General features: G+C 42.0%; 1 protein-coding gene across 5 annotated transcripts in view; it reads left to right on the forward strand.

Annotated features, from left to right (window-relative positions):
* Arhgef6 (Rac/Cdc42 guanine nucleotide exchange factor 6) overlaps window positions 1-24,938 on the forward strand; it is a 133,129-nt gene that overhangs the window by 7,358 nt on the left and 100,833 nt on the right. For 4 of the 5 annotated variants that reach the window (XM_013078686.3, XM_087202127.1, XM_087202128.1 and 1 more), the window contains exons 3-5: window positions 19,416-19,500; window positions 21,672-21,796; window positions 23,095-23,296. In XM_013078686.3, the coding sequence (XP_012934140.1) occupies window positions 19,416-19,500; window positions 21,672-21,796; window positions 23,095-23,296 (412 nt within the window). Of the gene's footprint in view, window positions 1-632; window positions 1,250-19,415; window positions 19,501-21,671; window positions 21,797-23,094; window positions 23,297-24,938 lie in introns of those variants that run through there. The other variant, XM_013078689.3, reaches the window with a different exon arrangement.

Raw genomic sequence — 24,938 nt, forward strand, 5'->3', positions numbered from 1 at the left:
AGCAAATCTGACACTCCTAATGAAATTTCCAAGAGTTAAATACCACCCATGACTGGCTCTACTAGTATCTTACTGACTGAGTTGTATTTCTGTAAAAACTGGACTTCAAGTAAGGTTATAAATATTTGCCGTCTGTCAGGAACCTTTTAATTCTCCCTTCAAGAGACTACTTGATGCGGGCCTGTTGTCAGAGCCCAGGAAGGGCACCCAGGATAGTTACGGGAAGGGAGGTCTGTGAGGGCTGCTGAGCGCTTCTCGGCCTGGGGGTCTCAGCGGCTCACCGGGCAGTTTGGGGGTTCTGAGTTGCAATCTGGGGGTGGGGGAGAAAACGGGGCGCTACTGGAAATGGCTAGTCCGGGAGTCCTCCCCGGGGCCCTGCCAGCGGTTCGCGGGCGGCTGGGGGCCTACGCCCGGAGCTCAGGACGGAGCTGGGTGGCAGCAGCATGCGCAGTCTGGCCGCCACCGCTACACCGCGGCTTTTGTTGCTGCCACGGCTACCCGGGTGGCGGCGGCGGCTGCTGCTGCTGCTGCTGCTGCTGCCCTGCGCCGCTGTCACTTCCAGTTCCTACTTCTCCGATCCAGGTCCGGGTCACTGCTTCCCCGCCTCTGGCCCAGTCCCTTCAGGCCGCTGTCCCTCCGCGGCTCGGGCTCCAGGCTGGAGCGGGTCCGCACAAGCAGCCGAGCGGCGTCGGGAGGAGCCTGGCGGGCAGCTCCCGGGTAGCCGCTCCCCTCCCGCCGCCGCCCCACGCACCCTCTCCGCCTCGCCGCCAGCGCACCCCGCGCGGCGCGCCGCCCGCACCCCTCCCTCGGCCCCGCGGTCCTCCGCCCGCCGAGCCGCACAGCTCCGGCAACAAGAACTTGAGGGCAAGAATCTGACTTCCTTTCAGATTGAAAAAAAAAAAAAAGCGTTAAAAAATCCCCGGACTGGAGAGGTTGCCGGCGCGGCAAGGAGTTTGGAGACGGGCGCCCCCTCGGCCCCCGCGTCCAGGAGCAAAGTTGCAGCCGCCCCTCCCCGCTCGGGCGCGCCGAGCCCAGCTCTCCAGTTTCGCCCTGGTGACGACGGTGCTCAGGGCAGGGTCCCAGCTCCGGCTGGGCAGAACGGTTCCCGCAGCCTCGGCACAGGCTCGCCCGCCGCTCGCCGGCCCCGTGACTCGGGAGGGCGAGCCGGGTCCGGGAGGCGGCGGCGGCGGCGGCGGCGCGGCTAGAGGGAGCAAGCAGCCGGAGAACGGGCGGGCAGCGGCTGAGCCAGGTGACCTGCCCGGGGGCAGGGGGCCAGGGGGTCCGGGGAAGGGGAGCACGCGAGCGCCGGGGCTGGGTGCCTAAAGACCCCACCGGGACAGAAGCCGCCCTTCCTCCCGCTGCCGGGGTTCCCAGCCCCTGTCGCGGGTCGCTTCTCTGCCAGGGCCTCGCGGAGCCCTGGGAGCTGGGCGCGGGGGTGGGGGCGAGGGCGCAGAGCTAGGACGCGCCAAACTTAGGGACGAGTTGTCCAGCTCTGGCCGCAGGGTTTGCGTCAGACCGGATTCGTTCCCCCAGAACCAGAGCAAAAGTCAACAGTGCTATTTTTGATACTAATTTGATACCCTCCCTACCCCGGGCACCCGCATGTTTGGGGATGTTTTTACACAGGTCTGTCGCAGGAATGGTTTGTGGGTGGAAAAGACCTGTACTCTACAAGGTGTTCCAAAGTGCCCGCAGTTAATTGCGACTTTGCATTTTCCAGTCATTTAGGAACCCAACAGGTATTAGAGTTATTTCGTTTCTGAGCTCTAGAGTGGAGAGCTCTCAACTTTATCTCTGTCTCTTCAAATATTTTATATTTTTACTTTTGGTTTGTTACGGCTTTTGAATATAGGGGAGACGCACATGATTTTTCCCCATTTCTTAATGTGTAGTGGGAGTACAATACTGTCAGGGAATTTTTTTTTCTATGCAGCTAAGTATGTGTTTGTCAATAAAAGCTTTACATAAAGCAAACAACTTTACAGGGTAGATTAAATTTCATTTGATGTTTGGTAAAGGATTAATAGTTTGTAAGACAAGATTCTAAGATCCAAACTGCTCTTTTAACTTACATTTGCCTACAAAACCCACAATTTGTCCTTGAACTTCCCATCTTAATTTTGACATTGGCCATAGTAAGAGGATCTTCGATGATATCATTTGCTCCAATCACAGCTCCCTGTTCAGTGGCTGAGAGCACCTCTGTCCAAAATGTGAGGCCTGGGCCTGCCCTTGGGCTTCGGCAGAGGCATTTCCAAGGATTTCTCTTAAGCAAAGTATTATGCTACATGCCAGGCAATGCTGCAGTCCCTTCTTACATAAGCGAGCTTCAGGCCAATGTAGGCTCCTGGTGTGCTCGGAGCAGTTAAAACAAGAGAATGTCTGTTTCAGTCTGGGGTGCCAGGGAAGATGATTAGAGTTTTGAACAAAGTAAATTTCCAGCTAGTATTCTCGTCTTGCATTTCTTTGGTGCTTGATTTTTTTTTTTTTGGAATGCCTTCTATTTATCTTATCTCAAACTCATGGTGCCTTTATAAAGGATGCAGGAGAGAGAGATGGCGTTACTTTCATCTGAAGGAGAAACAGAGAAGTTTAGTTATCCACAGTTACACAGCTCACCACTGGTAGAGTCAAAACTCTAACCTAGACCTTCTGCTTTTAGACCAGGTTTTGTTTTGTTCATTCGTTTTCACTAAAATGTGGCATTTTGTGCAAAGTGATTTCATTTGGCACATGTTATGGACGGTTTGTCTTTCAAGCTATTTTTTTTTCCTGTTCTTTTTGCCAGCTCACAATTGGGCCTCGTCTTTGGTGGCACAGGGCTGGTGCCATTGTTAGGGGTGAGGACAGGAGCCAAGTTTTGCACAGGAGGGTCTACGGTTCGTGTCTACCTGCGACCCACCTCTTCTCCCATCACCCTCAGGGATAGCAGATGCTGAACAGCATGAGAAGGCAGGTCAAGAAGTTTCCGGTGTTCATCTGACATCATTAGGCTGCAGTATAATATTACTTCAGTCTTTAGAAACTCATTCAGGCGGAGAAATTGGAGAACCTGAGCGCTGTTCATTTACTGCAGCATGTTTATCACTGTGCTCAGGGACTTAGGTAGCAAGGAGGAAAAGGAGTATCTACTGCTTCTCCAGAAATAGTGCTCCCAGAACTATATTAAGTACTTTAAGTATATTACCTTACAACAATCCTGGGGGACAGGTGGCACTGCCACCATTATATGGTGGCAGAAACTGAAGTTTGGGGATGTTGCAGACAAATGCCTCACACTGCCAGTGAGGACCAGAGCCAGGATGTCATCATTGATGTACTTCACTCCAGAACTCATTCCCTTTGCTGTGTGCCAGACTGTGGGCTCCAAGGAGCCCTTGGTAAACACAGCAACACCTAGCCCCTTGCTTTGCAGACATGCCGTACATTAGAGTCTCCTGGCAGTGCTTTTAAAGATACAAGTGCTGGAGTTCCGTCACCCTAAGATTCTGAGTTAATTCATCTACAGCGAGGCCTAGGCGTTCTTTTTTAAAAAAAATGTTTTAGAGTTATAGTGAGATATAACATACATTCAGGAAATCGCACAAATCTTAAGTACATAGTTTGGTGATTCCTTCTGAACACACGCATACAATCTACATTCAGGTTAAGAAATAGAACAGTACTGGTACCCAGAGCCATTTTTGTGTCCCTTCCCAGTCACATTACCACTCAGGCTTCTGAAGCAATAGTTTCCTTCCCCACCTCCCATTTTACTTTATATGAGTAGAATCATGCAATATATGCTTATTTGTATAAGGTTTCCTCTACTTAGCGTAGTACTTGTACTAGCCATCCATGTTATTGCAGCTACCAGCAGTTCATTCCTTTTTGTTGCTGAATAGTATTTCACTATATGAATATACCATCATTTTTTTCTGTTCACTTGTTGATGGGCATCTAGATTGTTTCCAGTGTTTGGTTGCTATGAACCATGCTGTTATGGATATCCTTATGGTTGCCTCCTAAACAACATATACCCATATTTTGTTGAATTTGTACACAGCAGTGGATGCTAGGTCATAGGGTATATGTTCAGCTTTAGTAGGTACTCTTGACAGTTTTCCAAAGTGGTCAAGCCTTCTGATTAAGTTTTTGAAAGCTCTGCAATGAATCTGATGTACATCCAGAGTTGAGAACCACTTCTTGCATTTATCCAGAGTTCAATCTAGCCACCTCAAGCATCTAGCACTTGGCTTAGGACCAGAAAGAAAGAAATACTAAGCCTTCTTCTCAGCCTCAGGTCTAATCTCTGCTGGATTAGACAGCTTGTGTCCATTTTCTCATAATCCTTGTGCCACGCTACCTTTACACTGTTCACCCATTCTCGATGTGGTTATGGTTATGGTTATCTGTCAGCAACCTGTTGGCTAGTGTTGGAACTTCTCAAAGGCAGGAACCAAAATGTCACCATGCTTATAACCCTAGCACCAAGGATAGAATATGGCACATATTGGGCTCAGTAAATGCTTACAGTGGTGCTTCGGTTCACAAACTCAATTCTTTCTGTTTGCAATTCTGGTGGCAAATGGAACTGGAAAAGAGTTCCCCATAAAGTCAACATTAAACCTAACCATTGAATTTGATTCCATTCACGTTCAGCTTGGTTTGTGACAAGAATTGTGGAAAGAATCAAGTTCATGAACTGAGTTACCACCATGTATTAAATAAACGGTAGATAGAACAAAGTAGTCAGAGAAGATCAGGGCTGAAAGTGAAATATCTCCACTTTGCACCAACACTTGCAGTTTATGCCTGGAAGACGGCCTCATGGAGAGACTGATGGCTTTTACTTATCCAAGTACGTTAGCATTATGAGCAACCTGGTGGTCACCCCAAAGCTGATTAGAAATAGAAAATTATATGAGATGAGGTAGGGTATGTGGAAACACTTTGTGAACTGGAACTCAGCATCTAAATAGAAGATTATAATAAAGGGACAAGAGGAGGTACCACAGACATTTGCAATAGCAGAAAGTATAAGTCTATACGTAAAACATGGAAGACATGATATCAACAGTATGTCAGCAAAGGAGACAGAAAAACTATAAAAAGCATACCCCCCCCCTTCCTCCTCCTCCTCCTCTACCTGAGCCTGTTGAGCTGTGTGCATCTAGTACCTAGAATTTGTTCCTTTCCCTGCCTTGGTCTGGCTTTGATTCCTGGCAGGGCAACCTTTTTTCCTGAAAAGCAGTATGGTAATGCAGTGGATCGGAGCTTGATCTTTGGACCTGGATTGATTTGGCTTGGCCCCATATTAGGTATCTGCAAACCTCCTATGTGGTAGTGGTAGGTAATACCACTCATAAGGTGTATGCCACTCCTAGACTTAAATGACCGGAAACAAGCTAAGCAAAAGTGCCTGGCACCAACTCCCAATAAAACTAGTTTCTAATTGGAATTTTAATGTATTCTAGTAGACTGGTAGTCATAAGTGGTGTTGCGTTACCAAAAATGTTTACTTAGTTCAGTTATGTCAAGCTAATTCTGTTTCATAAGTAAGCCATTGCTTTTTAGAATAATTTCCCCTTGAAATCTTAACATTTAAACACATTGGATGCAGGGAAGGGTAAACTGTGGGACCTCCAAGAGTCCTGAGGTTTCACATTAGTTACACTGTGAATCGAGACAGGCATGAAACTTGAAAAAGGAAGACAAAAATCCAGCCATCTCATGTCTCATTTCCATGCTCTATTTGGCATACACTGCTTATTTTTGGAAAAATGCTTTAAAAACTCAAGTCAAAGGTAAAAGTCCCACATATTTTAGAATACCTAACCCGTCGTTTCAGAAGACAAAACAAAGTTGACTGTTTCTGGGCCTTTCAGATGAATGGTGGCGCCAGGTGTGGCCCTTGGCCTCATGGCCACTAGAGGGAATCAATCCCTTTAGCATCTTTCCCTCACTAATTCAAGTGTTTTTCTCACCCGAACTTGAAATTCTCAGTACCTCTCATCATAGAAAATCATTTGAACTCAAGTGTGTTGAGATGTTTCGAATCATATCTATATCATATTTAATTTGTATATTTTATTTGGGAGACCATGTAAAGACAATTTAAGTGTCAGTGATACTCCGGTCCAATGATATCTATGAAACACAGATTGGAATTTGTAACTATAGTTTTTCTTTGGCACCATTTGTGTAATCTTAGGAGTTTTAAGAACTGATTGTAACGGTTCTTGTTCTCTCCTCAGCTTGTTGTCTTGCTGTTATTTTCAGTGCTTAGCAGGGCCAGATTTTTAACGGATTCAATTTGTATATGGTTTCCTTTATAACAACACAGGACCAGAAATATATTTGGGGATCCAGTTGTAAAGAGGAACTGGAGAAGAGAGAGCAAGCGAATTCTTCAGAGACTATGAATTATTCAGTTGTTAACCACAGTAACTTCTTTAGCCACCATTTTGTGTTCTAATAATAGAAACAGTTTGGATGGATTCCTCTTGGAGTTGAAAAATCAGGAAAGCTTTTCATTCCTTTCTAGTCTACGTATAAACTGGAAGAATGTGAGAAAAGAATATTTTCAGTTTCTCATGTTTACCTGAATGAAATAGTTTAATGTGTGTGTCTTTTCCAACAGGTGTAGTTATTTTATAATTAGAACATATAAAACATTTAAAATAGACCCTAGAGAAAGATGCTTATTGTTTTAATTAAATTAAACATTTTAGTGAGTGGTCTTTTATTTTTGATGATGACTGATAAAAACATTCCCCTTTGCACTCAGGAAATAAGTAATAAACCTAATAAGTAATAAACCTGTTGAATTGGGCATAGTTGAAAGGGGAAATCAGAATCCATGCCTCTATTTTTTTTAAAAGCACAGTATGTAATATTTAAAGAGGAAACCCATTGTTTCTGAGATGAGTCGAATGTACCAAATATATATGAAAAAGAATACATTTTGTTAGGAAGTTTGATCTGTGGAAAATTCCAGACTGGAGATGTAAATTATCTTGTTTTAAATCAAACTCACTCTAATTTTGTTTTAATGTTGACTCTAATCCAGGCTGTTTCTGGGGGCAACAGAGCACAATATGCCTCTTTATTAAAGCCACACAATCTTGGCCAGCTGTCCCCTACTCCACCACCATTCTAATTTGGTCCTATGTGTCACTAAGGCGACCTCCAAGCATCAGTTTAAGAGGTGATGCCCTGTTGCCAGCACTGTGATCGCTGATGACATTTTGGCTTGCTACAAAAGAGAAATGCAAGGTTTGCTTTTTGAATTGCAAATGAAAGAACTGTGAAAGGCACTTGCCAATTTCTTAGGGTCCTTGCTCACTAACTTTTTAGAGGAGATATATGCCCATTCAGTCAGGAGCTGCTCTGTACCCTCATTTCAGCATTGACATCGCCCCTTCCTCTGCTGTTTGGAAAGACTTAGGACACCAGCCTTCTTTCTAATTAGCTCCTGCCTTTGTCAGACTGTGGCAAACTGGATCCCAACACAGGGAAATGGATGGGCTTGGAGATGTGGCTCATCCAACACAGTACATAGCCACACATCCTTTTCATTTGACTTGCAGCAAAAGATTAACCTTCCTAATTAAGTTCTGCTTAGACAAATAGAAGAAAATCCCTGTTTTATATTTTCTTGGGGACTTGGATATTATTACAGATAGCAGATATGCCAATTGAGGGATTGGATAGGACAACAGAGAAAAGAAGGAAGTCAGTTAAGGTGAGACCAAATGGGGCACTTTGCAAAGCAGCAAGTTAAGCTGCTGTTAAGGGCTTGTCTCACTGTGGACAATAGCAAAGATATTTTCTGCCCCTTGGAAATGTGGACATTATTTTAAGAGACAGCAGTAAGGTGTCAAGCCCCTCACATCTTTTATGAAGAGCCCTAGCAGGCCTGAACACTAAGAAATATTGTGTTTTATGGTTGCTCTTCCTGGCTAGGTGGACAGCCAAATAGGGACATTTACCAGTGATTTCTGAGAAATGTATGCAAACCAAGAGAATGTAGTGTTTTACTAACAAAAGAAATGTAATGACTTTTTTGGGAAAATGAGTAATTGCGATAGTGTAAATAAGTTTGTGTTCTCTGAGACAGGCTAGTATTTGGGAACGTGTTATATATTGGAAAAGATCTTGATTTGGGATTAAAAACAATCACCTCCAAGGAAAGACAACAGAATGGAATCCAATGGTTGAAGTATTGGTGTGCCTATGCGTGACTTCTTCATTTGCCAGATTTTATATAGTGTCTTTTTATTTCTCATCTTAAAACAAATTTACGTATGAGTGCCTGACATATACCAGATGTACAGTAAACATTTGTTGAGTGTATAATAAATAGGTTTTTGAATAAAAATATTTTAAAAAATTTCCTTTTATGCTGGCTGAAGTGATGCATGTCTTTAATCTCAGCACTTGGGAGGCTGAGGCAAGAGAATCACAACTTTGAGTCTCACCTGGGCAACATAGTGAGACACTGTCTAAAAAAAAAAAGAAACTGTAGATGCAGCTCAATGCAGAGTTCTGGGTTCAGTTCCCAGTACAACAATTTTTTAAAAATTTTAGATAGCTTGTATATGTAACAGTCTACATGTCCATTATTAAAGGTTGAGTTTTAGTCATAGAAATGACTCTGTAGTGAGTGAAAACATAAAAAGTATATTAAAAAAAAGCTAGGTCTCCACTAACAGCACTCATTACTCAGGTTCTTTATGCCAAGCTAAAGTACCTGTTTTAAGTTTTTTAAAAACTCAAAAAAAGATGCCAGTGTGGTGGCGCACACCTGTGATCCCAGCACTCAGGAGGCTGGAGCAGGAGGATTGCTGTTAGTTCAAGGCCAGCCTGGGTCACATAGTGAGTTCAAGGGCCTGAACTACACGCGAGACCTCAAAAAACAAAACAAAAATGCAAAAAAAGAAGAACGAAAAAAGGATGTGAGAGATTAGGTCTCATGTTGACATTTGAAAGCTCTTGTTGGCTTTTCCAGTCTTCAGGCTACTTCTTGTTTCTAATGTCACCTGAAGTTTCTTGATTTCATTGGGCTGTCCAGGTGTGAGCTTTGCCCATGACAATTCCCTGGGGCTTTTATCAAAGTGATCAGGCAGTAGCCTCACTTCCTTTTGGTGAGGTACATGTTTGATCAGTATTCCTAATTTCTCCCAATCATATTCTTTCAAAAGGAGCATTTATTTTACCAAGAGATGGAAAATATATGAGCTCTGATTTATCAAATTCTACTAGAAAAACTCTCTGCCCTCTTTCTCCAGGAAAGGCATGCCAAAAGGACAGGTATTTCTGGTGGAAGAAGAATCTGTTTGCATTTTAGATTGGGAGGAAGGGCTGACATAGCAAGTTCTTGTTTGTTGTCTATACAGCAAGCACAGTGTGGGCTCCTGTCTGTGAATATGTGAAAGGGTGGAATTTAACAGTGTGTGGTAGCATATGGCTAGATCACCAGTTAGTGGTTCCATAGTCTAGAGCCCAGGTGGATGAGGAGCTGAAAAATAGGGAAGCTTGTTGTGTAGTTGTGCGCAGAGTAGTGTTGGGAGAAAGCCCCCCAGAAGGGAGTGATTCGGGCTGGGCTCTGATGGCGAGCTAGGATTCAGGTGGTTGAGGGAACTTTTATCAGAAGTATAAATATCAGAGAAAAGCACAGTGAAGAAGCAGTGTGTCGTGGGAACACACAAGGAGAGGATGGTGAGAAGTAATGGGTTTGCTGAGGTGGAGCCAGCTTGGGAAGAAATGCAGATGCCAGCCTAAGGGGGGCGATTTGACCTTTTAGGTAGTTCTAGGCTGGGTTATGTTCCCCATTTTGCTGGATGGAATTGCTGTTCTCAGACAGATATGGATTTTTAAAGTAAGTTTATTGGTACATTTTAGGTATACAATACGATGACATTCATCATTGAGAATTTGTACCTTTAAATGATATATCTTGGTTCTTATATTTTCCCCCTTCCCCTGCCCTCCCTCAATCCCTCCCCCCCTCTCTATTTACAAAGACTTTGTTTCTGTTTTTTCCTTTTCTGATATTTATTCCTTTTCCTTCTTTCCTTTCCCCTACCCCTCCCACTTCCCCTTCCCCTTTGGACCTTTTCTTCCTATTTCACATTATCTATTATATATTTTGATCCCTATTTACACTTTCAGTTTTTCACATCAGAGAAAATATTCAGTATTTACACGTGTGTCCTATTTATTTCACTTAAGAGTATCACCCCAATGTGCATCCACTTAGCTATAAATGTCTTTAATTTCTCATTTTTTATGGCTGAGTAGTACTCCATTTTATAAAAAAACCACATCTTCTGTATCCAGTCTCCAGTTGATGGGCATTTGGACTGTTTCCAAGTTTTAGCTATTATAAACTGTGCCGCTATAAACATGGATGCACATATATTGCTGTGGTATGATTCTTTTTAATTCTTTGGGGAAGATACCCAGCAGGGGAATAGCTGGGTCAAATGGGATTTCCAGTCCTAGTTCTTTGAGGTATCTCCATACTGATTTCCACAGTGATTGCACTAGTGGACACTCCCACCAGCAGTGGAGCAGGGTTCCTCTTTCCCCACAGCCCGGTCAGCATTTGTTATTTGATGAATTCTTGATAGCAGCCATTCTTTCTGGGGTGAGGTGGAATCTCAGTGTTGTTTTCATTTGCATCTCTTGAATGACCAGTGATGTTGAACATTTTTTCATGTGTTTATTTGCTGTTTCTATTTCTGTGTCTGAGAAATGTCTGTTCATTTCAGAGGCCCATTTTTGGACTGAGTCTTTAAATTTGGGAGAAATGGATTTTAACCAAAAGTGCCCTTCCTGACGTCTCTGATATCTGAGCTCCTGAATGCCCATCTCACAGTGTTTGGATAGTTTTCAAGGTGCAAATCCTATTTGTAATAAGTTGGAGTAAAATTGACTGGTCAGTTAATTAACCCATTAATTAAATGGTGTCTGTTAGGCACTGGTGGGTGTCTCAGAAAATGACATACTTTTGAACAAGTGGCTCACACAGAGATATAAGCAAGGAGTGCCGAATGTCCTTGCCAAGTGAACTACTGAAGGTGATCTGTAAAGAAAGAAAACGATAGGAACTTTGGCACATCTTTCCCACTCAGATCAGCTCGTGTTAGCAGGACTTTGGCCATGTGATTTGTAGTCTTTCAAATTGCATGTTACCCCTTCTTGCTTCTGGCGAGGTGTTTTGCTGTTTCCTACTGTGCCCTGGCTGCAACTTGAAGCCAGTTTTAGAGTATGGGTATGAACAGTGAGTGCAGACTGTGGTGTTTGTCATTTATGCTGTTTTACCACAAAACAGTTAAAAAATATAGCAAATTTCAGGAAAGCAGCAAAATCCCATGGTCCTTTCCTGCTTCTCTTCTCTATAATACTTAGGTCACAGTGTCTGTGATGGGATTTAAAGGAACTTCTATTGCCCGGGACAGGCCAGCAATTGTAGATGTTGCCCACACTTGGCCCATGACTCAGAAAATCCACAGCCATGGAGCTTGAAGCCCCTCTGGTCACCTCTCTGTCTGAAGGCTAAATTTTGCAGATGAGTACATGTGTATCTCATTTTAGATAATGGAAGTTTCCCAAAAAGTTGCATGGAGATTGGTTTTTTTCTTTTCTGAGTGTTATTTTTTTGAGTTTATTATAATTCCAGCAATAGTTTTTCTTCAATTATGATTAATTGCCTATTGGCAAGAGAGTCTAAACTTCAATTAATCAAATATCTAGTGAGCTCTTATTATGTGACAGGTACTCTCTTAGACCCTAAGGACACAGAAGTGGAAACAAATCTACAGTTATGTCATTCAGCTTATGTTCTAGGCATAATCTACATGTAAGTCTCTTAGACAAAGCAGTCAACTAGCGAATGATTGTCAAGTGTCTTATGTATGTTAAATACTGGGCCAGGGTGGTAGATGAATTTGGACTTCACTGAGACCGCTTTCTTTCTTTCTTTCTTTCTTTCTTTCTTTCTTTCTTTCTTTCTTTCTTTCTTTTTTTTTTTTTTTTTTACTGCTTTCTAATTGGAGATCCAGGACTAATCTTAACACCCATAGAAGAAATAAAGACTGTCATGCCAGTAGATCATTGAAGGGTTCAGTGTCCACCATAACATAAGGGTGGAGCTGTTCAGAAGAAAGCGACTTGAAGGTAGCTCAGTGGAAGACTGGTGAAAACTATCAGAGGAGCTGCTACTCACCTAACCTGCAACAGTTCCTTTGTTCACAGTCCTCATCTCTCTCTGATCCTAGTACAGCGCTCATCCACCAGCCGTCTCCCCTAGACCTGGTATTCGTAGTGCAATGATTGCTTCTGCTAGGATCCAGGGCTCCAACCCTAAGTCATCAGAGGCTTCCAGAAAATTAGAGACAGAGAGAACCCTCTCTTCATAGGGCGATCCTCCTCCCTGTCTGGACTGTTACACAGGCTGGAAGAGGCTGTCAAGTGCTGACATTTCTGAGAATACTCTCACAGAATTTCTGTGTTTACCTTGGTTCTCTTATCACAGAGTTCTGAAATGAGTAGTACTCCGAGTGTTCCAGGAGTACTATTACTCCTGACAAATTTTCCAGAAATTTGTTCGTGTTATTGTTAGAAACACAGGAAACAGTTCCCCATAGAAACAAGGTTTTACATGATGATTCTGTTTTCTGGCTGGCCCGTCATAGCCTGTTTAATACTTAATGTGGCTAAACTATAGAACTCACAGAGACTAAGTGGCAGGTGCAATGCTATGTTGCTGGGAAAAATATGTTCCGCATTCCAATTTGGAACACTGGAAAGCCAGAGCCTTTTGTGAAGGATGGGGGTGTAGAGGAGGGCACCCCCAGGTCTGGCATAAGGCACTCCAGCAGCTGAGGCTTCACCCATCCACCCCCACTCTAAAACTGGTGGCCAATGTGACTCCCGCAGAAGCTCTGGTGACAGGAGCACAGGAGGGGGGTGGGGATGAGCCACGGGGGCTGGCTGGCTGTGAGGCAGCTGGTTCTAGGGCCTCTGCTTCCTGTCTTGGCTTGGAGTGCTATTGATAAGTGCGAATTCATCTTTCCCTTTCCTTCATGCCTACCCTCCTTTTGGTGAGATTATCCAAAACCAGTTGTTCTCTTTTGTGCAGTCTCTTTTGAATACTGTGACTGTCTCCACCACGATACCTGAATCATCCCTTATTCATGTCCCTCTTTCCTGAACATTTAATATTCAACTGAAAATAATTGTCTGTTGTGGAGAAAGCAGATCTTCCTGTAAAGGAAGTGCTAATGGGGAAGAATGAAAGTTCTAAAGAGTGATATGGTCATGCTGAGGTAGCCATCAGGAAGTAGATTTGGTGAATCTGAAATGGGGAATGAGGAATGAGGGATTAAGCTTGATCTTGGCTCCTGTCATAGGAGCCCTGTGGGACTGAAGTTTTTGGCTCTGGGACCTAGGACGTTCAATTCATCTAGGAGCCTGTATTAGTTATGTAAAGTGATGCTGTCGAAATCCACAGAAACAAAAGAACATAGAGGGTTAAAAATGTCCACAATCACAATCCAGATGCCACTGTGCAGTGGCAATAAGATAGAGCTAGAATTTATAAATAGGTCATTTTAAAATGACATTTTGAAAAATCAGCTTATAAAGAAGAAATAATTATGTTAGTCTGCAATACCTCAGAATCCCTTGCTCTTATTCTGTACAACCCAATCCATTTCTAATTATGATTTGGTTATGATGTAGATTTCTGTCTGGAGAGAGAGAGAGTACTCTTGGCATAAAATGTGGGTGCCCAGCCCTCTTAGTAGTTCACTTTAACAAAAATAAAGACATTGGCATTTTGGCTTATGCGTTGAGTTTTCATAAGCTTGACTAGCACGAGTCCATTCTCAAGGGCCTTGAGGCTTGAGGGCCAGATTCTGGAGCTGGGGGCCCCAGCTTCAATGCCCCCTTTGCGAGCCCCTATTCAGATGATGGACCAGCCAGCCTTTCCCTGACCTGCTTTGGTCAAAGACACTCTTCACTTTCCAGATGCAAAAGCCATTGAAAAGGGGTGTTGCCTTCCTAAGGTCCTTACAACTGCTCAGCAGTGACAAAGCTGGGATTGGAATCAAGGTTTTCTGACTTCCACACCAGTGCTCTTTTCAGTACACCTCATGTTGTTTCAGCTACAAGCACAAGTCAGAACTTGTTCCCTAAATTGCTGAAACACGGAGAAATGGAGGAAATAGAGTGCAGGATTTGTTCTCTTAAGTTCACTCTACATCAATAGGAGCAGTTATTATTTAAAGCCAGGCAAGGTACAAATGCCATCCACTGTTTTCTAGTAAGTGGAATACCAGTGGTTAATGAGTCCAGTTTCTGAGCTGAGAGCATTATTTGTTGGTGACTTTGTGGCTGCTTTTAGTAGGAGCTATGTGGAAGCATCCCAGGTCGTGTTCACAGAGCCAGGAGCAGTGCCACCCAGTGAAATATGACTAAGCAGCTCAAATTTGCTTGCTCTGTCGCACTATGTAATGACATTTCCTCCAAAGTTCGGGGGTTAACAGAGGCAGTGTGCTCAGCTGAGAGAATTAGAGAATGTGATTCAAGATGAGCTAAGTTAATTAAGACTTTGTTCAATAAAAGCAAGGACTTTCTGGGAGAACTGGAATGTTCCTAAATATTTGGAATCTTTTTTTAAAACAGGCTCTTGAAACATAAGCTATATGTCCTTGTGGTCCCACTGAATTATTTGCTTCTCAGTTGATTAGATTTGTTAAAGTCGAGTGATGGAGCCTATTGTGATCACCCCAAATCCTAAATTAACTTCAAATGGAAGTTAATTGGGTGTTATTGAAACCACAATGACATTACAGGCATTAGTAGTTCTGAAGTACAACAGGGTATGGCTTCCTTTCTTAACCAGGATGCGGCTGGAATGCTGTGACTGGTTAACTCAGGTGACTAGGGCATGATGCCAGAAAATCAGGAGACTGAATGTCCAGATGGTTTAGTTTGATTCCATAACCACAAGGTGTACCCCTCCCCACCAACTAGCACCTCACAGAATACAGAGTATGCAGCCCTTCTCCACTTCTGCCAAATGGGAGTGCCTACTGAATCGGAGCTGTCTCCTGATGTAGGGAAGACAGCACGGGAATGAGACCTCTTTCAATCTGTGAGATTTTCTCTCTGCACAATTAGCTGAGTTAGTCATTTTATTTCTTTATTTATTTTGGTACCAGGGATCGAACTCGGGACCTTGTGCTTGTGAGGCAGGCGCCGGAACCACTGAGCTAAATCCCTGGCCCTTGAATTAGTCATTTTAGAGGTTGTAACGAACTTGCTTCAGGTGGTATAGCTGCTACCCATATTGACAGAAGCAAGGGATTTCTTTTTGTGTACAAACCCGTGGATTGCTTTTTGGTATTTTGCTGCTTCATGGAAACCTAAAGTGTGCATGTGGGGTTACAATATCCCTCAGAATACTTATTTGTGTATTTTTATTGGTTGCATCACTTTCTTGCTCTGTGACTGAACTTCTCTGAGTGTCAATTTTATTCACCTAAGAAATGAAGGAAAGAATTGTAACCCATATTGCAGGCTTCCTGGGCGAATCAAATGCAATAATAATTCCAAATTCCATCACTGGGGACTAGGTTTCAATATGTGAATGCGGGGGGCACATTTAAACCATAGCAATATATATGGAACTTTAAGCATGGCACCAGGCACATGGCAGGGACCCGGTAAACCCATCGTGGTAGCTATAAGATAACTGAGGGAATGGAGCAATGGAGTCAGTTTAGGCAATGTGTCATAAAATGACATGCATTTTGAAAATGAGAACTACTCCATAAAAATACTAACTTCGGCATAATTTATACTAGCAGATTCCCAGCAGTTCAGAATTAACACCTGATGTTTAGTGGGTAAAAAATAGGTTTTGCTGTCACTGTGGATATCAAGAATGGAAAAATGTGGGAAAACATTTTAAAATTAAGTGTCTTGTCTGATTTCATCTGCTGACATGAGATTGGACCTTAGGCTGGCTATCTGTGAAAAAACTCTTAATCAAAATCTTCAATGAAGTTTAATTCTTGTCCTTTCTGTTGCTTATGTAGAATAAATGTTTTTGTTGTTAAACTTGAACCTTGCCACAACTGATTGCAGGAGTGGTACCTTGAAACCATCTAGCAGTAATCTAAGAAGTAGTCCTTTTTTCTTATCTGCATCACAGTGGCGGTAAAATGAATGGAAGGTGGGATTCTTGCTGTTCATCTGACCTTTACAGATCCAACTGGAACTAACCCACTCATTTCCAAACCAAAATAACCATAAATAAAGTTCAGCTAATCTGGGACTCAATCACATACCAGAGACACTAAACAGGCTGGTGAGGCTTACAGAGGGGGCCTAGAAGATAAATATCATCATGACTTTCTCAGGGTTTGACCTTGATTTGGAAAATTTTCTTTGAAAGAGACTTTGGAAAATTACATACAGCATAAATGTGCAAATTTACTTGACTTTTTAATGGGTTCCAGAGCTTTGCAGACAGAAAGAGGGATTGGTTCTCCATTTTGTATGTATAAATGAGTGACGTTAGTCCCATGCAAGTGGCCTGTACTGTAATCTACTTCTCCTTGTTTTTATCACAGCTATCCATATCAGAGTTTTCCTCTTGCTTTCTACTTGGGTGCCAGTGCCCCTCATCTTTCTGCACATCATCATCTCTAAACTTGGTCTCACACTTTTCATTTTCACTAAGGTGAAAATGACCGGTAATGGCTGAAACTGTTGTCCTTCCTCTAAATAATATTTTCATCTTGTAGGAGACCAATCTCAAGTTCATGGAAGGAAGAGCTGGGGTGGAATTTTAGGTATCATTCCATTTGTGTCTAGGAAGGTTGTAGTATAGCGGAAGTTGTTCGTAGTTATAGCTGATCTTCCGGCACTCTGAAATAATAGTCTTCAGCATTGCCTTCTCTACTAGTCCTTAGATATCTCTTGCAGTTACTTCCTGAATAGTTCCTAGTGCTACAGAATAGCCTTGCAGTGAGAAGAACAGTGCCTGTGGACACACTCGAGTATATTAGAGTTTTTTCAAAAGGAGCTGTGTATAGTCCAGGCAGCCTCTCTCAAGCAGATGCAATGACTTGATCGATATTTCATTTTCTGGTCATTTTACTTGTTCTCAAATTCAGTCAAGTACTGGTTCAAGTGATTAATTCCAGCGTTACCACATGTAGGTAGACAGTCCACCTGGAAAAGGAATAATTAAAAGCAGGAGGTTTCTTGTCACAGCTTTTGCTCTCTTGCCTTATTCTGCTGATCTTTGCTTACAAGCATTATTTTAGACTTTGTTCTCCTCCTTCACATCCACTCAATGCACACATCCACCATACACACGCATTTACATCCCCACTGGGAATTATGGACTAAAAACAAGTGAACATTTTTGCTCTGTGACTATTTTGGCATAGATGTCATTAAAACTTTCCCACTTGGCCAGTTCTGAGGGGAATTTAAGTAATCTGGAATCCTCTAGGCTCTGGATTCTCTCTTGAATTTATTGCATCTTGTTAAACTAGGGTAAGGCAAATTCAAATAGAACCCTTGTCTATTCTGGGAAAACTTTGCATTTTTTATTGAAGCATTCAGAAGTATATTTGGATCACAGTGTCATTCAACTATTTAGTATTATCAATATTACCTTTTTACTAAAAGTATGCTTGTGTCTCATTCTTCTATTTAGTTATTTAGCAGTTCTGGCAATCAAATCCAGGGCCTTGAACATGGTGGAAAATTCTCTACCACTGAGCTATACTGAAGCCCTGTGTCTCATTTTCAGATGCAGTTGGGCTCTTCAGTCATTTTAGCTTGGAATGCAAACCATTCGTAGATTAGATGAATAGTAGAGCTGTGAATCCCAGAACAGATATACTTGTATGGGTCCATGTTTGCATGCATCTCTGTATTGAGCTGCACACTTGAAAAAATTGTTATTATATATTTAAGAGACAAATTTTGAGCCTTTGAGAATAAGTACATAAGGGATCTGGGGATGTAGCTTGGTGGTAGTGCTTGCTTAGCATGTGCGAGGTTCTGGGTTCAATCCCCAGCTCTGCAAAAACAAAAATAAAAAACTTTAATAAGTACAAAGGGAAGATAAAAATTTGTCTTGATATGGTTCCCAGAAAATATGCAGATTCAAAGTGGAACAAATGGCTCTACCTAATGGGAAGACAGACCCTTCCTTCAAAATCAGTATTAATCATGTCCCAGTTGAAAAGGTACATTTTACTCCTACTACATTTGGAGAAAAATGATGCAATCTGTTTTCTTCGAGAGGGTTCTAAAAATCCTGGAATGAAATGTTTTTAGTTGGAGCATTTCCACCCAGAATGTGGGCATCTGGTTATCCATAGATAGGTTATTTGCATCATTGACTGGCAAATTAATAAATCGTTACTGTGCTTGAGAATATGTGTGGTTTCAAACAAACATGCTTGAGTTTGCAAGAAGTCTCAGTACATTTCAATATAATGCATACATTTTAAAGTTAACAATTCTACATTAAACAATCACATTATATTAACAATTACGTTAACAATTTTATATTAAAACAGCAACAGGTGATCCATGTCTTCACTAGGGAGAGTAGCATATCAGAATGGTGGTTAGGACTGGCAAGCTGGCATTTTATATTGAAATTTTGTTGCTGAGAGATGAGTAGTAGCAGGAAGGCCAGAAGGCATATCTGGAAAAGCCACCTAAGGGAAGGAAGAACCTAGAGGCTCAGGCAGGCAAGGCTTCACATGGTCCGAGTTCAAAGATGAGCTGAGAAAGGCAAGATCAAACAGAAAAAACCAGGAACTGAGGCTGAGAGCAAAAGACAGACCTGGTCAGAAACCTTAGCAACCAGTGTGGAGCTGGAGTTGGAGGTAGTTGGGGGCCGGTGGGCAGCAGCAGAGAAGGGGGCAGCACTTCCAACAGTGCTTCCAGTGAGTACAGGAAACAAACAGTGAAGGTGGACGCATATCAAAAAGGCCCACCTTGTTAGGGTGGGCTGTTGAGGTTGGTCTGTAGGTGGTGGGCCTTGACTGTACCCATGCATGTGAGCTTCCTGTCTGTGGCCTACAAGTATCGATGTGCTCAGGTCAGAGTGGGTCTGAGTGTGCACTGTGCATTTCCTGGTGGGTGCTGCCTTCTGAGCTTGACTCTCATTTCCCATTACTGCTTTGCTCTGACTCATTGATGGCCTTCCACATGTCATTAGGCAGCTCGGCTGCTGCTTTCATTTCTCCCAAAGGTATCAGAGGTTTGTGTCTTGGCTTTTACATTTTTTCTCCTGAGAGCTGGAGGAAGTGGCCTTTTCACAGTTTTGTTTGTTGAGTTGAATACTTACAGGGTCTTACAGTTTCGATTTTTCTTTCTCGTAGGTCTTTGATCCCGATGACCTTTATTCAGGGGTCAATTTCTCCAAGGTTCTGACTACTCTTTTAGCTGTCAACAAAGCAACAGAAGGTAAGCAGAGTTTGTGATTTATGAGTTCTGGGTGACAATTTTGCATCCATGTGTTTCTGATTGCACTAGAAGCCAGCTATGGCCAGGGTTATTCAGTTGGTGCAAATTCCACTCCTCCCTCTAAGTAAACCCTGACAGTGTCAGATACTTTCAGCTTTCATGACTTAAGCATACCCATCACAGTATTTAAACATACTCATTGCAGAGTTGTTCTAATGCCTTGAATATAAAAATAAGAACCAAACAACTATTTTGTTCAAAACTCTTGAATAGCCAGCTAAATATAGCAGGACAGAAAATAAAAAGGAAAGGACCAGTTCCTTCTTTTTTTTTCTTTATCAAGTTTACAAAACAAAACCATCACTTCCCTTTCCCTAGCAGAGACCTGTTTTTCTCATTTTTTCCATATGTCTTTGTCTGTGTAAAGAGACCCCCCCGGAGACTTGCACTCACTATGAAACCTTAAGTTCATAGTGAGTGAAAGGAGTATCTTTTACTTAGATGTGTAACACCCACCACCCTGGATGGTGTTAAATATAGATTCTAGTAAATTAGAAGCAAACGATGATAAACTTTGCATGGAACTTTACACCTTGGTCTTCTTCCCTACAGTGGTAGTAATCATCGTAGTTCAAATGCTTTGAGGCTTTTGCCTGGGTTAAGTCTGGCCCAAGAGTCCTAGGTGGTCTCATTCAGTATTTGTAACACATCTGGGTGTATTATTATTATCATTAATAATTCCATAGTATAGATAAGGAAAGTCAAGCAAACAGTTGCCAAACTAGAACGTAAGTGGTCAAGCTGGGATTCAAATCCATGCCTGACTGTAGAGCCTTTATGGCCACACATGAGTCTTGTTGCTGCAAATGTTGAAGAGCCAAGGGGCTGTGTGCCCAACACTGCCAGGTGCTATAAAGGAAGTGGAAGATATGGTTCATGCCCTTGAGAAAATTGCTGTCTATTTAGGGAAACTCAACTTACCCACGTGAAAGAATTAGAGCACAAGAGCAGACAATACAATCAAATGCCAAACAGGATAGAGCATCTAGGAAGCTATCAAGTAATTATAGTTTCAGTCAAAAGAGCTGTATATAATACCAAGACATATAAAAATACTTCTTCAAAGTTGTTCTTTTGATGTTTGGAAAAAAATGCTTTTGAGCTATTGTAAGGCTATAGCAGAAAGTATAGCTAATTCAACTAACTATATTTAACACACATGACAACTATCCAGTTCTGGGTAGGGAGGATCGTATAATTCTAACATTATGCCACACAAATTATATGTTCTTTTGCCAAACTCTCCTAGCAAGTTTTACAGTCTCTTCCCTTGCCACAGATATTTATAAAAATACAAGGAGGTGAAAGTTAAAACCCACGGCATCAAGGAAATTACTTGGATACTGAGCTTGTCGCCTAGGGAATGTTTGGGCTTTAGACTTTTGCAGTTTATATCTTTTTAAAAATAAATGGAGAGGAAAAGAACCCTCATTTGAAGTTGTCAAGAAGCCAGCTCCTCTCTTTAGTACATTCTCAGCATACTGAAAACATCCAACTCAGCTCTGGCCTGATCAAATTTCACAAGGTTTCAAGGAAGAAAAGATTCCTGAGTTTGATTTTCAAAAACAAATTATTTTGGTATCAAGGTTGCATCTTCCCAGACAGACATGTTCTCTCTCATTCTCATTCTCTACCCCCCAAAGCACACCAGGAAGATTTTTATACTATATATGCTATACATATTGTTATACACAAGAAAAGGGCCATTGAGTTAGAGTTATGGGCCAAAAACAAAGAGAGAAATTTGAAATATTTCAAAGTAATAAGAGCCACACACAGCTGTTTCGTACCCGATATAGTTCTGCCTTGGATAATAGGGCATACTGTTGCAACTTGTTCAGGAGGGAAGAGTTGGAGGAAAATGGATTGAAAGAAAATGTATCTGTCACTCCTTTTCATTCTACTGGAGATCAGTGGCCAGTAAGGTTAAGAATATGTTGCCTACCCAAAAGGGAAGAAGGAAGAAATGAAATACATTTGGTATGTTCATGATAACAGTTAGAATTACAGCTAGGATGCCTTTGATAATATCCCATGAAAGCTAATGGTGTGGTGTAGGTGGCTTTCTGACACGAGTGGTTCCTTTATCATGCCTTTTCCTCTTTTCACAGATCAGCTATCAGAAAGACCATGTGGACGTTCCTCTTCTCTTAGTACTGCTAATAGTTCTCAGACAAGCCCACAGAGAGCAGTTTCTAGCACAGCTCCAGGGCTGCAAAAGCAGGCAAAGGCAGTGGTAAGTATGGTCTCCAATTCCCCCTGCCTGTTTTAAAATCCATAGAACTGGATCAGTATCCCAGTTGGATTTCCGTATGTGGTGAGAGAGCCATTCTGTTTGTTTTGGGTATGACCAAATAAACTAAGCACCAATTCAGGCTGGCCTGATGGAACAAATGAGGCATGTGGGACCCAGAGGCAGACAATCCCAGTTGAAGCCCCAGCACTGTTGCCTGCTCATTTGCATACTGAGAATGCCATGCAAGTGTAAGTCATTGAGACTTCTCCTAATGACACTTTGCTGTTATTTCCCTATCCCTAGACTTATTAGAACTAAATCATACTTAGTGCTTAATAGGCAACCAATAAATAGTCATTGCTGTTCTGTCATAATTGTCGTCTTTATTTTTCTCTTTGAATTCTTATTGAGCAAGACCTGGTTTTCAATATTAGCCCATGATGAACTTGTATCTTGGAATCGCTTATTTGTCATTGCGTTTGGTTTTACTGGGAGCTTTTATTTGGAAGGAAGTGCCCCATCTTCTGCTCTTTGGGTGAACCCTTTCGTCCCTGTCAAAAGCCACCTGCTAACTATAGGACATCATCACCTATTACTTCGAAAGCATTTACATGGGTGGTTCTTAACCTTTCTGAGATCACAGATTCCTTTGAGAAGCTAATGAACTCTATGCCACCATAACTTTTAACCCTCTTAAATTGTATATAAAAAAAGCCCATGTGTTTGAACTCATTTGGGCAAAGATCCATTGTGCTTATCAGATTCTCAAAAGGTCTGTGAACCTCAAAAAAGTTAAACCCAATCCACACGAGACAGCATAAGAACTTGTAACTTAGTTAACTATGGGATATTTCATCTTTGCATATGACTAAGTCTTAGCCAAATTAAGATATTCTTAGTAATTGGGAGGTAGGGGCAGATTTTTATGAAAGAAGGTTAGTACCTAATATGTGGACTAGGTTTATATGTTGAGCAGAGGCAAGGTAGAATTGTTTATTGCTCCACTCTGTCACCTGGCAATATGAAATAGGTACCTTTAGATCACTGGTGAAGAGAAAGGGAAATGAAAGCTATGACCCAAACAAAATACACATTCTGATGAATGCAAAATTTCCATGCTCTTTCAAGGGGTTTATTAATTCCTCCTAAAGCCCATTCACAGATTCCTAAATTAAGAACTCAGATGGACTTGGGGTTTTGTCATTGGACTCCCCACTTTATTTACATCAATCCATATAATTTCTATCCCAGCCTCATTTAAATGGGTGTTTAAGCTGGTGTGGTTTTTGTTTCTCTAGGAGATGACGGAAAATGGAAGTCATCAGTTGATAGTGAAGGCAAGATTCAACTTTAAGCAGACTAACGAAGATGAACTATCCGTCTGTAAAGGGGACATCATTTATGTCACTCGCATTGAAGAAGGAGGCTGGTGGGAAGGCACACTAAATGGGAGAACAGGCTGGTTCCCTAGTAATTATGTCCGAGAAATCAAACCCAGTGGTAAGTGAAGCTCTGAAAAGCCTTTTGTGAATGTGATTTTTGTACTTTCTTGGTATTCTTACCGGAAATCTTGTAGTTTTTATTGGTTAACGGAAACTGTTTATATTTGTATGTATATGTCAAAAATAAGATTTGAACAGAGCTGGGAAAAAGCTGTGATTAGATATTTTGAAATGAAGTTGTATTTAGATTACATCAAGGCAATAGAAATCTAAAAAAGTGAAGGAATTCCAAGCTCAGGCAACTGCTCCACCTTAACTATGCCCCCTTCTGCCTAGTAATTTTAGCCATGCAGTACAGTACATAATACTCAAAGAATCACCATGGCAGAATATGATAATAAAAGAGTCCAAGTGCTAACTTCCTTTTTTAGTTCCAGTCTTTTAAGCAGACCTAACACTGTGTGCCTGAGAGGTGTGTGAGACATAACAATCACACAGCTTCAGGAAGCTTTATGGACAAGATTGCCCTTAACTCATTGCATACGCCTAGCTGCTTACCCCCTTTCCTCATCACAGCCAGAGAATGATTGCTAATTATTCTTCAGTAGTCTTTCTTAGCGAGTTTTGGTAACTCACTTTTCCTTTTCAAATAGGAAAGAAGCCTCTGCTTGTATTACAAAAGCAAAACGACGCCCCCCCCAACTCAAAAACCCTGATATGTCATAGAAGCATGTTACAGACAGATCGAACAGTAATCAGTAATTACTCTATCTCTTCACTTCTTCTTTGTTTGTTTTTGGTACCGGGGATCAAACTGAGGACCTTGTGCTTGCCAGGCAGGCACAGCGCCACTGAGCCACATCCCTGGCCCCAGTCTCTTCACTTCTTAACAGTACTTACCCAAGGACTCCTTCAGGTTAATAGCTCCTCAGTGCATTACCTCTTTTGTAGATGCCATTGCCTTTGTTAATGCCTCAAATGTGATACTATTAATAAATAAAATTATAGACTCACTGTAAATAAAATGTTACAGAAATATAGTATGGATAAGTTTCTCCCTTCACTCTTTCACCCAGATACCCATCCAATGTTTGAAGCTTTTCCCTAAAATATTTAAGATAGCTTGCATACTTTCTGTGTTCTGGGTTGGATTAAAAGGGGCATCTCCTTTAATGGAATGTGTTTACTAGCAGATTTACAATATTTATGTACTTTTAAACTTCTCAGCATTTTTATTTATTGTGGTGCTGGGGATTAAACCCAGGGCTTTGTGCATGCTAAGCAAGAACTATACCACTCAGCTGTGGCCCTAGCCCTCAGTCGAAATGTTTCTGTTAAACCCTGAAGTATTTTCCCGGGCCTTGCCCAGAATTTCCTTGGTTTTGATGATTTTCACAGCTGATTTTTACCCCTTGCTGCATGCTTCCATTGATATAATCTGGTTGATGACCCTCATTCTAATGTACCTCACTGTGATGCCTTGCAGCAGTCTGGCCACTCCTTAGTGGATGGCCCCATGATACTTGCTCTGATCTCCAGGACCTTCCCTTCAATTTTTTCCTCTTCTCTCTTTGGTTTAAGATTCTTGTTAGGGCTCAAATGGCAAACTCTGCCTCTGAGATGAGCACTTCAGTAATCTCTAGAAACATCTAACCCAACCATCAAAGATTTGGGCTAAGGGGGCCAGGAAGCCTGGTAGT

The sequence above is a fragment of the Heterocephalus glaber genome, unplaced genomic scaffold (assembly GCF_053883595.1).
Source record: "Heterocephalus glaber isolate CG9 unplaced genomic scaffold, H.glaber_assembly_v1.0 deba00001764, whole genome shotgun sequence".
Classification (NCBI taxonomy): Eukaryota; Metazoa; Chordata; class Mammalia; order Rodentia; family Bathyergidae; genus Heterocephalus; species Heterocephalus glaber.